Source organism: Artemia franciscana, chromosome 9 (genome assembly GCF_032884065.1).
Source record: "Artemia franciscana chromosome 9, ASM3288406v1, whole genome shotgun sequence".
NCBI lineage: Eukaryota > Metazoa > Arthropoda > Branchiopoda > Anostraca > Artemiidae > Artemia > Artemia franciscana.
In genome coordinates, this window is record NC_088871.1 from 26,777,528 (window position 1) to 26,790,724 (window position 13,197).

The 13,197-nt window shown below is 36.1% G+C and overlaps 1 protein-coding gene across 1 annotated transcript in view; it reads right to left on the reverse strand.

The window, feature by feature from the left end:
* The window catches only part of LOC136031213 (compound eye opsin BCRH2-like), a 51,819-nt gene that overhangs the window by 18,479 nt on the left and 20,143 nt on the right, over positions 1-13,197 (reverse strand). Inside the window, exon 5 of the mRNA XM_065710585.1 lies at positions 4,639-4,856. Within this exon, the coding sequence (XP_065566657.1) occupies positions 4,639-4,856 (218 nt within the window). The remainder of the gene's footprint in view (positions 1-4,638; positions 4,857-13,197) is intronic.

A 13,197-nucleotide genomic window follows, 5' to 3' on the forward strand; every position in this document is an offset into this window, starting at 1 on the left:
AGCTAAGAGCTCATATGGCACTTGTGACGAGGTTGGAAGAACCGAGAGCTCATATGGCATGAGATCTAGCAAAATTATAAAAATCAATAGATTAATTTAAAAGAAAAATTAGAGGCTTGATGCTGATTGGCATTTAAAATAAGAGCTCTGAGACACAAGGTCCTTTTAAAAATCGAAATTCATTAAGATCCGATCACCCACTCGCAAGTAAAAATACCTCATTTTTCTAATTTTTCCTCTCCCTTCAGCCCCCCCCCAGATGGTTGAATCGGGGAGATCAACTTTATCAAGTCCATTTGTGCGGTCCCTGACACGCCTACCAATTTTATTGTCCTAGCACGTCCAGGAGTACCAAACTCGCCAAAGCACTGGACCCCCCTAACTACCCCAAAGAGAGTGGATCCAGTCCGGTTTCGTCAGTCACGTATCTACGACATTTGCTTATTCTACCCACCAAGTTTCATCCCGATCTCTCCACTCTAAGCGTTTTCCAAGATTTCCGGTTTCCCCCTCCAACTCTCCCCCAATGTCACCAGAACTGGTCGGGGTTTAAAATAAGAGATCTGAGACATGAGTTTCTTCTTAATATCAATTCAAAAATACCTCACGAACGGTCACCCGCTCTTAAGTTAAAAATACCTTAATTTTTGTAATTTTTCCGAATTAACACCCCCTCCAACTCCCCCAAAGAGGGCGAATCCATTTCGGTTATGTCAATCACGTATCTAGGACTTGTGCTTATTCTTCCCACCAAGTTTCATCCTGATTACTCCACTCTAAGCGTTTTCAAAGATTTACAGTCCCCCCCAAATCCCCCCAATGACACTAGATCCGGTCGGGATTTAAAACATGAGATCTGAGTTACGAGGTCCTTCTAATATGAAATTTCTTCCGATGAAATTCAAGATCCGATCACTCCTTCGTAAGTTAAAAGTACCTCATTTTTTCTAATTTTTCAAAATTAACCCTCCCCCCAACTCCCCAAAAGAAAGTGAATTCGTTCTGCCTATGTCAATCCCGTATCTAGGGTTTGTGCTTATTTTTCCCACTAAGTTTCATCCCGATCCCTCCACTCTAAGCATTTTCCAAGATTTTAGATTTCCCCCTCCAATGTCACCTGATCCGGTCGGAATTTGAAGTAAGAGCTCTGAGACATGATATCCTTCTAAATATCAAATTTAATTAAGATCCGATCAAATTTTTCCAAATTAACCGTCCTCCCACTCCCCCCCCCAGATGGTCGAATCGGGAAACAACTATTTCAAGTATAATCTCCTCTGGTCCCTGATATGCCTGCCAAATTTCATCGTCCAAGCGTATCTGGAAGTGCCTGAACTAGCAAGACCGGACTGACAGACCGACAGACCTAAGGAATTTGCGATCACTGTATGTCACTTGGTAAATACCAAGTGCCATACAAAGTAATTTTTCTCTGGGGACGGAGTATTTGGTTGAAGGTTGGCTTCAGTATGACTTATTTTGGAAAAGGGTTATTACCAGGCTTTGGGCAAGCCATGGGTGGAAGTACTTATAGGCCCTACTAAACTGAAGGAAAACTCGACTTTCTTAGAAATTGAAACCCCCTCCCCCTCGCCCTATTTTAGATAGGGCTTGTGATATCAGAGCTCGATATGAGCTCTGATTCTAGTCATCTTTGGTCTAGCTTTCATTTGGATCCGTTGCTCCATTCGCAAGTTATATTAAATTAAACCAAAAGCTTGACTTTTTTCAGCACTTAAAACCCACTCCCCCTCGTTCTATCTGAGCTAGGGTTTTCATCTCAAAACGTGATGCCTGTCACGGTCTTAGGCACCTGTGATTCAATCTTCACTGAGATGCATCAATCTCTCGCAAGCTACACTGAATTAAATGAAAAACTCAACTTTTAATTAAGCTTGGGTCTCCATCCCAGAACTCAATGCATATCATACTCTTAGGCATCTTTAATCAATTTTCATCAAAATTCATCTCCATATGCAAGTTACAGTGAATTAAATGAAAAAACTTGATTTTTTTTTAACACTTAAAGCCCAATTGCCCTAATCGAGCTCAATTTTAATCCAAATAGTTCAATTTCAATACAAATCTGACTGGTGGTTCTCCCGCTATACTCGATTGCACAGACGGGCGGACTGACAGACAGACAGATCTCAAAAACCTATCTTGATGGATATTTTCCACTATCCAAATAGATGATGATACCTGAATGATGATATGCCATTGTTTTCCTTTTTTTTGGATCCAATTAGCCAATATGGCTACCTAAGAAGTTGCAAAATCCGTCCGTCCGTCCGTCTGTCTGTCCGTCCGTCTGTGTAATCACGTATAGGGGGAGAAACGCTGGTTGGATTTGGATGAAAATTTTGATGGCCAGATTTGGTGCCAAGGATCATGACACACATCAAGTTGAAAGACGAAGACCCTAGCTCAAATAAAACAGGAGGGAGAGGGCTTTACCTGCTAAAAACAGTTTTTTGTTTAATTCAGAGCAACTTGCGACTGGAGTGATGGATCTGAATGAAAATTGAAGCAAAGAGGCCTAAGACCATGACACATATCAAGTTTTGAGATAAAGACCCTAGCTCAAATTTAACAAGAGGGAGTGGGTTTTAATTCCTAAAAAATTTAAGTTTTCTGTTTAATTTAGTATAACTTGCAAATGGAGTAACGGATCCGAATGAAAACTAGACCAAAGATGCTTAAGATCAGGGCTCATATAAAGTTCTGGTATCACAAACCCTATCTCAAATAGGGCGAGGGGGAAAGGGTTTCAAGTCTTAAGAAATTTCAGTTTCCCTTTAATTTCGTAGAGCCTATAACTTATGAATGGAGTGACAAATCTGAAGTCAGATTCGTCTGAATACCTGAATTTGCTGAAACGAATTTGGCAAAATACCACTGGATTGGATCTAGCTAGAATTTCCTAGACTTGTTTATTGTATACAACATTTAGACGGGCAAAGATTCATAGCTTCAGTAGCTTTACCAATAATATGGTTCTGAAGATGATGAAATGGTAGAAATCTGGTTCAGTTGACGAGATGACAAAACTTAAACACTAATGTCAGAAATATAAGCCCAAATAGACTACAGTATGCAACATTTAGCACAAAACAAGGGATTTTAGCTCACTGTCGACCAGTGAACTGTGAAATAATTTCAAATTTCTTTGTTATATAACTTTAAAAAAAATTAAACCAAGCGTTAATCATACTATAATTTTGTTTTCGTCAAAAACAAGTGCCTTATTTCATATCCAAAAATAGGGCATGGAGCTGTATCCGAGTTTGATTTAAATCTAAAGGTGATGTTTTCTTGTACATTGCCAAAGCACACACACACAAAATTTTCGTGTCAAAGGTAAAGTATTTGAAAAACAAGTACATTAAAAGTATCTTAAGTAATAAGTATTTCGTAATCTTACTTAAGTATCAAGTAATAAGTACACCCTAAAGTTTTTACTTAAGTACAAGTACAAGTATTGGAAAATTTTACTTAAATAGTACTTCAAGTAAAAGTACTTTAAGTAAGTGACAGCACTGGCACCAACACACGCTTTGCTTATTGTTGCCAGTTTTAACATGCTGTACTAGGAGAATGAGCTTTGCTTAGCGAAAGGAATTTTAGACATAAGAATGATATTTAGTATGCCCCCTCCCCACTCCAGAAATGTATACTCCGATACCCTGATTTGCAGAGGAAAAACTTTTGAGCAAATGTTTTAGACTTCGCTTTTTTTAAAACAACAATGCAAAAGAGAAAGGAAATTTTCAAACTCTAGAAGTCCTATTTTTCCCTTCCGATTGACATTAATGGCAAGCTTTAATTTATGTAAAACTTCTACTGCAATACTACCAGGAATTGTTCAAATTTTCTGGATATTCTTTATCAGACAATGTCCAAGGGGCTAGTTAATAATTCTACTTTAATTTTGAAAAAAATTCAATTCAAAATATTGTCTCTATATAAATGTTGGGAGTACGCGCACATAAATATAACATTACAGAATCTGCGATATTATATTGGATTTGTACTGTAACATTAGTATAGAAGCTGACTGACAAAGTAAAGTGTATACGATATTTACCTTAGCCCACCCAAAAGTTTGTTGACACTATAAAAGTGTTGTCTACAGCAGTTCATTGTTGATCATTTTCATGAAAACTGAGCACCAGGATTGAAGTTTGTTAGTTTAATGTGTGTTTATTGTTTATTACGTATTGTTTAGTACTTGAATTTGAAAAAGAAGCACCTTTGGTAAATAGTAAGTATATGCTATCTTTATTATTTTTTTTGTTCATTGGGTGTTCAGTATCCATTATAAAAAAAAATTCCTAAAATAGGTTTTCAGACATCTTGAAAACATATTCAGGCTTGTGTTTTTCACAAATGATCATAAACCCATTTTAACTTTGTTCCCTGAACATGGACCCCATCCCACCACCCCCACCCGAATAAAAATGTTGGAGGTACATCCCTGGTTACTTTTGGCCAAAGCCAGTCTATAGGTCAGAGCTTCAAATAAACAAATTAAAACTAAGATTTGAGGGCTTCCTTTTTTAAGGGGGAGAGGGAGTAATGCTCAATTTAACTTTTTACTCGGATAAAAAGGTTCTTAGTGAATGCTTATTTACTTACTTTGGGTGAGATATGGCGTATATTAAAGGATTAAAACAGGAAGCAAACTTCGTGGCTAGTGAGGGCAGTTGTCCGACCAATGGGTATACAATTTCTCTGTTACCAAATGCTCCAATCATACTAACTGCCCCGTAAGGAGTCCAGGCACATACCCAAATCAAGACATTTATGAGGGCAACTTTGGCAATTCGAAACTCAGCAGACTGACCTCCAGCTTCCTAAAAAAAACGGTACTTAAGTTTTTTTCCTCTGTTTAATTTTTGTATCAATATTATTTTCGATTATGCTCGTCTCAATTGAAAACTTGTTTTTGTGAATGCTGCTTGTAATATTTTCTGACTCGCTTTCAGTCAACTGAGTAATAAAAACCTCGGTAGACAGATTTTTTCTCTAAAGATAATCAGCAAAAGCCGTCTAAAATGACCGGTCTGATAATTGTACCATTTAAAGAAGCACAGCTAAAAATTTCACTCAGTTAGACACGTTTTTGAATATTGTAATGTTAAGATCAATATCTCAGATTTCGGAATTATGTAGCATATCCCAATGAAACACAAACAGAATTTAATCTTTCAGTATATAGTTTTATATTTGAACTTCAGAATTTGAAGCTGTGGCAATTTGAAGAGTTAAATAAATTTCAAAATAAAAGAATAAAAGTTGCGTCAGATATTTTATTGACTGAGGTACTATAAGGATTAATATCTTAGCTTCTAGAAAATAATTAACTTGTCACTAAAAAACCCAAGGGATTGACAAAATAAAATCCATTAAAAATTTAATTTAGTTTCAATTGAAACAAATTTAGTTCTGGTCTTAAAACCAATCTGTGTGATTCGACTGATCCAAAATTCATTTCTATTGAAGATTTCTATAGAAAACTCCGTTCTGGAGTACGCTGGAGTACTTGGCATGGTCAACAACCCAAAACAGTGTAATTATTTGCACACAAGCTGAAAAAAGTCAGACTAAAATGTCCCTTAATTCTTCCAGTTAACATAGATATGCTTCGTTGAAGAATGAAATTCACTAAACAAAGCATTTTAATGAAACAGTAAGAAATCACTTTCTCGTTTTCAACATTATTCTGTTAAATCCTAAACCGCTCGTTACATTTGTATGCCCATATTTATCCTACATTTACCTATACTCAAGAGGGGAACAATGATAATTTTTACACCAACCAATCTTCTTTCCCTTGAGTTAGCGATAGTAAGCTATATACACAAGTTTTAGATATTTGGTGAGTTCGTTTTCGCCGTTCGATCAACATCAAATCCTCGGTTTTACAAATAAGTCATTCGTTTGTAAGACCTCGGTTTTGCTTAGCACTTATAGGCCGTTCTTTGCAATCAAACTGTCGTTAAATTTTCGTTCTTAGAATGACAAACTGAGCTCCATACGCCATTACACTACTTTTTACTTTCGACCACCAAGTTTTAAAATCAAAGAACATGCTAAGCGAAACAGTCCTTACCATTCTTTATCTGAAGAATGATAAACATTTTGTTTCTTTGTGTGCATTACGGTTTTTACATTTTTAACAAGTTTCTGTCTCCAGTTTTGGTTCTAATTCTTGCATTCTGAGAAAAATACAAGGGAAATAACGCCAGCCCTCAATTACTAAATTCTTGTCTCCCGCTAAGCTGAAAGAAACTAACAAAGAAACCGGTTTCTTCTCGAGTTTTACGCAGCGTAAACTTGAGTGAGTGTCGTATAATAGACAAGTACCTAAATTCCTCCCCCCACGGAAAACAAAAATAAACAAAACTCAAATAAAATTCTCAAATTTAGAAAAGCTTATTTTCCATGGGGGGGGGGGGTATTTTCCACGGGTGGTATTATGCTGGGAGATGTATTTTCCACGAGGAGTATTTTCGTCTGGGGGAAATTTTCCGGGGGTAGTACCCGGGGGGCTTATTTTCTGGGGGAGATTTTCCACGGGGGGATTTTCCGCAGGGGATGTTTTTCGGAGGGTTATTTTCTGGGGGATATTTTTCGCGGAGGATATTTTTGGCGTGTTCTTTAGTTTTACACAATGTAAACTTGTAAAGTTTAGACAATGTAAAGTTCCTCCCCCACACGGAAAATAAAAAACAAAAATCAAATAAAATTACAAACACCAATAATTAGAAGGACAATAGGGAATTTCTCAAGAAAATGGGAAACAAATTCGAATGAATAATTTGGCCCTATGTTCAAGGGTCGACCTCAGCAATACAAATATAAGAAGAAAAAACTTACAACAGGATAAAATCAATAAAACTAAAATGGAAAATTTTCCAAAACAGTCCCAGCGTCCTTACCTCAGCGAAGTTCAACCAGGACTGATAAATAAATTGTGATGAAACGTGGCAATTCATATAAATGAAAGAGAATGATTTAAAAACACGTTTTTAATGCCAGTCTTGCTTTGTCGGCTGCTGATCTCATAGGTCTATTTGTGACAGGTTCTGTGTTAATATCTACTGGTTTTTTATAACATTTCGTAAGGTAATTTTTTAAAATTAAATTTGTATATAGAGCATTTAGTGAATATTCTTCCAAGTCCCTATTGAAGGAAATATTATTATTAATCTTAAGTCTGATTTCAATTGCTTCTCGAACTACTTGCTTTATGCACAGGTCATCAAACAGTTCGTGGTAACGAACTGTAGTAAGGAGCGACCCGGCTCAATAGTAACCGAAACTCTAAAAAATGGAATTCTGATACCAATAGTTACATCAAAAGAATCGCATTTTAATGCTGATTTTAAATATATAAGTTTCATCAAGATCAGTTATACTCATCAAAAGTTACGAGCCTGAGAAAATTTGCCTCATTTTAGAAAATAGGGGGAGACACCCCTAAAAAGTAGTAGAATCTTAACGAAAATCACACCATCAGATTCAGCGTATCAGAGAACCTTGTTGTAGAAGTTTCAAGCTCCTATCTACAAAAATGTGGAATTTCGCATTTTTTGCCAGAAGACGGATCACGGATGCGTGTTTATTTGCTTGTTTTTTTGTTGTTGTTTTTCCCCAGGGGTGATCGTATCGACTGAGTGGTCCTAGAATGTTGCTAGAGGGCTCATTCTAACGGAAATCAAAAGTTCTAGTGTGATTTTTAAGTGACCAAAAAATTGGAGGGCACCTAGGCCCCCTCCCACGCTCATTTTTTCCCCAAAGTCACCGGATAAAAATTCTAAGATAGCCATTTTATTCACCATACTCGAAAAACCTATTAACTATGTATTTGGGGATGACTTACTTCCCCGCAGTCCCCGTGGGAGAGGCTGCAAGTTACAAACTTTGACCTGGGTTAACATATAGTAATGGTTACTGGGAAGTGTACAGACGTTTTCAGGGGGATTTTTTGGGTTTAGGGGGGAGAATTGAGGGGGGGGGGGTACGTGGGAGGATATTTCCATGAAGAAACTTCTCATGGGGGAAGATAATTTCAATGAAGGGGGCGCAAGATTTTCTAGCATTATTTGAGAAAACAATGAAAAAAATAATATGAAAAGTTATTCTACTAAAATTAAGGAGCAGCATTAAAACAAAACGAACGAAAATTATTACGCATATGAGGGGTTTACCTCCTCGTTATACCTCACTCTTTACGCTACAGTATTTTTAGTAAAAGTTACGTATATTTTTTACCAATGAAAAAGTTTGTAAAAAATTAAAAGTTCTAGTTGCTTTTTTAAGTAATCAAAAACTTGGAGGGCAACTAGGCCTCCTCCCTCGCTTCTATTTTCTCAAAATCTTCCGATTAATTGCAATTAATTAATATGCAAATTTCGTTTTAATTATTTATGTGCGGAGAGCCAAGATCAAAACATGCATTAATTCAAAACGTCCAGAAATTAAATAAAAAAACAAGTTTTTTTAAATGAAGGTAAGGAGCAACATTAAAACTTAAAACGAACAGAAATTACTCCGTATATGAAAGGGGCTTTTCGTCCTCAACGCCCCGCTCTTTACGCTAAAGTTTCTTATTGTTTTAAAAATAGAGTTAAGAGAAAGAGTCAAACTTTAGCGTAAAGAGCGGGGCGTTGTTGAGGAAAAGCCCCTTTCATATACGGAGTAATTTCTGTTCGTTTTAAGTTTTAATGTTGCTCCTTACTTTCATTTAAAAAAACTTGTTTTTTTTTATTTAATTGCTAATAAGGGCAGATTCTTCAAAAAGTATTTTGTGGCTGGAACTTTGAAAAACATGGCTGCTTAAAGCAGAATCAAAAGAGACAGAAGCAGTATCAGAATTTAGAGCTTCGGTGATATCATCTTTATGCTTTTGTAGGCATCTCTCGAAATTCTGTTGAATTCTCCGTGCATAGAATTTGCCACAGTCGCATGGTATGTGATCGACGAGAGAGATTACGACAACTCTTTTAACTTGTGGGGGGTGGTTTGATTTAAAATGCAAATTTCTATTGTTTTGCGTTCGTTTTCTGTAAATAGTAAAATTGAGTTTATCTCAGCTACGAATAATTAGCAAATCAAGGAATGAGATTTTATTTGTAATTTTGATTTCTAATGTAATCTGTAAATTCCTATTATATGTGTAGTATATAAGGTTTTTATGGAAAGAGAGGTCGTATATACTGAGGAGGGGGCTCATTGGATATAAAGACAGAACTTCTAGTGCTCTCTTTAGGATTCAAAATGACTGAGGAACAGCTAACCTCCCCACATCGTATTTTAACCAAATGTACCCGATCAAAACTTTGAGATAACCATTTTTTCAAAAAGTAATCCGAAGATCACACGGAAAGGCCTTTGGAGTTGACACATCCCCGCAGAGTCTCGGGGCAAGGGTTTTAAGCAATGCCCTGGGGGCATTTAAGGTTTTTATGGAAGGGATTGACGTGAGAACTTTAAAAGAGGCACATTTCATAGGAAATGTATATTTTTAGTTCCCGTTTAAGAGCCAAAAGTGATGGAGGACAACTACCCTTCCACCTCTGACCTCCTCTTTTCCCCAAACGCATCAAATCAAAATTGCGTAATAACAATGTTGTTCCCAATAGTGCAAGAACATAGAAAAATGTCATCAGGATAAACACAACCCCCAGGGCCAAGGGGCAAGGGTAGCAATTTATGCCCAGGGACACAACCCTAGAGCCAAGAGGCAAGAGTCACAGTTTATGCCCAGGAGCACATAAAGCTTTGATGGAATGGGTGGTCATACAAACTTCAGATCTGATGGAATTCATTTGATTGAAAGTTGGAAGTTCTAGTGCCTTATTTTATGAATCAAAAGTGAATGGAAGGCAAGAAACCCCATGCCTTCTCATAGCCAGAACATAATTGCACTTTATTGGAATTAAGTCACATTTTAAGTGCTGCCTCTTTTCTTAGTTTAAAGAATAAATAAATATTAAAACTTCAAGAAATAAAAATCAGTATATGAATGTTAAACAGACAATCAACGGTCATTTGTTTTTTTCCTTTTAATAGTGTGCAAGAGTCACAGTTTATGCCCAGGAGCACATAAAGCTTTGATGGAATGGGTGGTCATACAAACTTCAGATCTGATGGAATTCATTTGATTGAAAGTTGGAAGTTCTAGTGCCTTATTTTATGAATCAAAAGTGAATGGAAGGCAAGAAACCCCATGCCTTCTCATAGCCAGAACATAATTGCACTTTATTGGAATTAAGTCACATTTTAAGTGCTGCCTCTTTCCTTAGTTTAAAGAATAAATAAATATTAAAACTTCAAGAAATAAAAATCAGTATATGAATGTTAAACAGACAATCAACGGTCATTTGTTTTTTTCCTTTTAATAGTGTGCAAATTATCTTCTGGGGTTGTCAGCCCTACTCATGTTAGTTTTTGCTCATTTTGTGTATTACCCGGTTATTCATTGTAATGAATTAAAAAAAAAATTATTCACTAAATAAGTTTTTCAAAGAAAAGTTAAGAACTAAATTTAACCAAAAATTAGCAAAAACAGGAGAATCGAATAATCTACCAAGTGTAAGACTACCACAAATCAGCGTCAATAAATAAATGAAATTCAAAACGATCAGAAAGTGAAATAAAAAACCGAATCAAACTAAAAAAAAAAATTAATACGATTAGGCTCACAGTCCTTATGCCTTCTAAATGAGAGAACAGAATTTGCACTTTAGTGCTTTGTCCGTTTAGTATACATACACTACTACTACTGTGCTACTACTCCTACTACTAACAGATCAACGTAGCACCTAGCCACATGAGGCCAAAACTGCTACGCAGGATTCTCTTCCTTCCCAATCTATTCAAAGCCTCCTTCTTTACACCCTCCCAGGAAGTTCCCATTTTCTTTAAATTTTTCTTTAGGACATCCTCCCACCCAACTACGGACGACTTGTTGTCCGTTTATGCCCAGAAGGTTGACCAAAAGGACAATCTTTGGCAATCTGTCATCCTTCATCCGTAGAATGTGTCCTAGCCAATTGAACATTTCCCTCATTATAGCCCTAGAAAGTGAGATTGGACAACAGTTTTTGTACAGCCTATTGTTTTAAATATGGGCATTCAGCTTGGTAACCGAAACAATTTCTGGGCAATTTCTCTGGAAAACGATTAGTAAATCCTCATCCACTTTTCGGTGCCCCAGTACTTTAGAGCCATATTTGACCGATGCCATCACTGTAGCTTCCTAAATTTTAATTTTTTAATTAAATAAAAAAACACCACGAGCCTTTGCTATTTTACTGTTAACATCTTCACTGCTCTCACCATCTTTGCTAATAATATTACCAATGTAGGTCAAGTTTTCCGTCCGATCAATCTTTTTGTTACCCAACGTCAACTTCTCATCTTCAGTTATTCCTAACCTTAGTGACTTAGTCTTCTTAACTTTGATTTTTAAACCTTTTCTTGCACCCTGAACTCGCAAAAACTCAGAGAAATACATTTATTTTGCTCACAATTTCATCTAGGATGCTTAAATTATCAGTATAATCAAAGTACAGGTCAGTTTTTCCTTCCCATTTGATTCCATGGTCCCCTATTACCTTTCCTGTGCTGCTTGAGACAAAGTAAATGAAAATGATCCATATAAAGAGGGATAGAGCACAATCCTTTATAACTCTTGATTTAATGCGGAAACAGTTGCTTACGACATTTTTACACATTAAGCGCTATTCATAGCACTAATCACCCTAATACATTTGTCAGTATGATCTTTGCTAAAGCACTACAATCAACAGAATCGAACGCTTGCTCATAATCTATAAAAATGAGGACCAAAGGTGTATGATAGCTCAGGTACTTCTCAATTATTAGCCTAAGAGGAAAAATTTGGTTGACACAGATTTTACCTCTTCTAAAACCGCACTGTTCATCTCTTATAAGTTTTTCTAAGGAATCTCTCAGTCTTTAAAAGTACTATATTACCAAGTAATTTGCTAACTACATAGACTAAACTAGACTAATGTCTCAATAATTACCACACTCATTCTTATCACCTTTCTTAACACAGTGGTTTATTAATATTTTCAAAAAATCTTTATGTACTTCCAATTTTTCATAAATTTATATTTAAAACCTTGATGAACTTATTTCTAGCCTCAAGGCCACCATATTAAAAAAAACTCGGTTACCACACCATCATCACTTAAAGTCTTATTATTTTTAAATCCTTTTAGTACTGTCGCTAATTCTTCCTCACAGAACAAATCTTCCTTAACATCTAAGGTATCACAATCTTTTATATTTTCAGCTACAGGTTTTCCTTTAACTCCATCTCGGTTTAGCACGTTCTCAAAATGTTCCGCCCATCTCTCTTTCACTCTTTTCTTATCAGTAATTGCGGCCCCGTTCCTACCTTTAATTAAACAAAAAAAAAGTTTTTTAACTGGAAGTAAGGAGCGACATAAACACTTAAAACGAACAGAAATTATTTCGTATATTAAAGCAACTGCTCCCTCCTCAACGCCCCGCTCTTTACGCAAAAATTTGACTCTTTCTCTCAACTCTACTTTTTAAAACAGTAAAAAACTTTAGCGTAAGGAGTGGGGCGCTGAGAAGGGAGCAGCCACTTTAATATACGAAGTAATTTCTGTTCGTTTTAAGTTTTAGTGTCGCTCCTTATGTTCAGTTTAAAAAAACTTTTTTTTTGTTTAATTTCTGAACGTTTTTGAATTAATGCATGTTTTGATTTTGGCTCTTCGCAGATGAATAATTAATAATTAACACGAAATTTGCATTTTTTTTTTTTTTGGCTAGATGGCTTTCACATAGTTTTGATCGAATGATTTTGAAAAAAAGAGCGGGAGAGGAGGCCTAGTTACCCTCCAATGTTTTGGTTACTTAAAAAGGCAACTAGAACTTTAATTCTTTACGAACATTTTTATTAGTAAAAGATATACGTAACTAACGAGTTAGCTTAAGTAACGAACTTCTGTATTCATATGTTTTTATCACGTATATGAGGGGTTGACCCATCGTCAGTACCTCGCTCTTTACACTAAAGCTCAAATTTTGTCCCAATTCGTTGACCCCTGAATCACAAGGGCCGTAGAGTAAATAGTTGAAATTACTGAAAATTCTTTAGCGTAAAGAGCGAAGTATTAGGAGGAGATA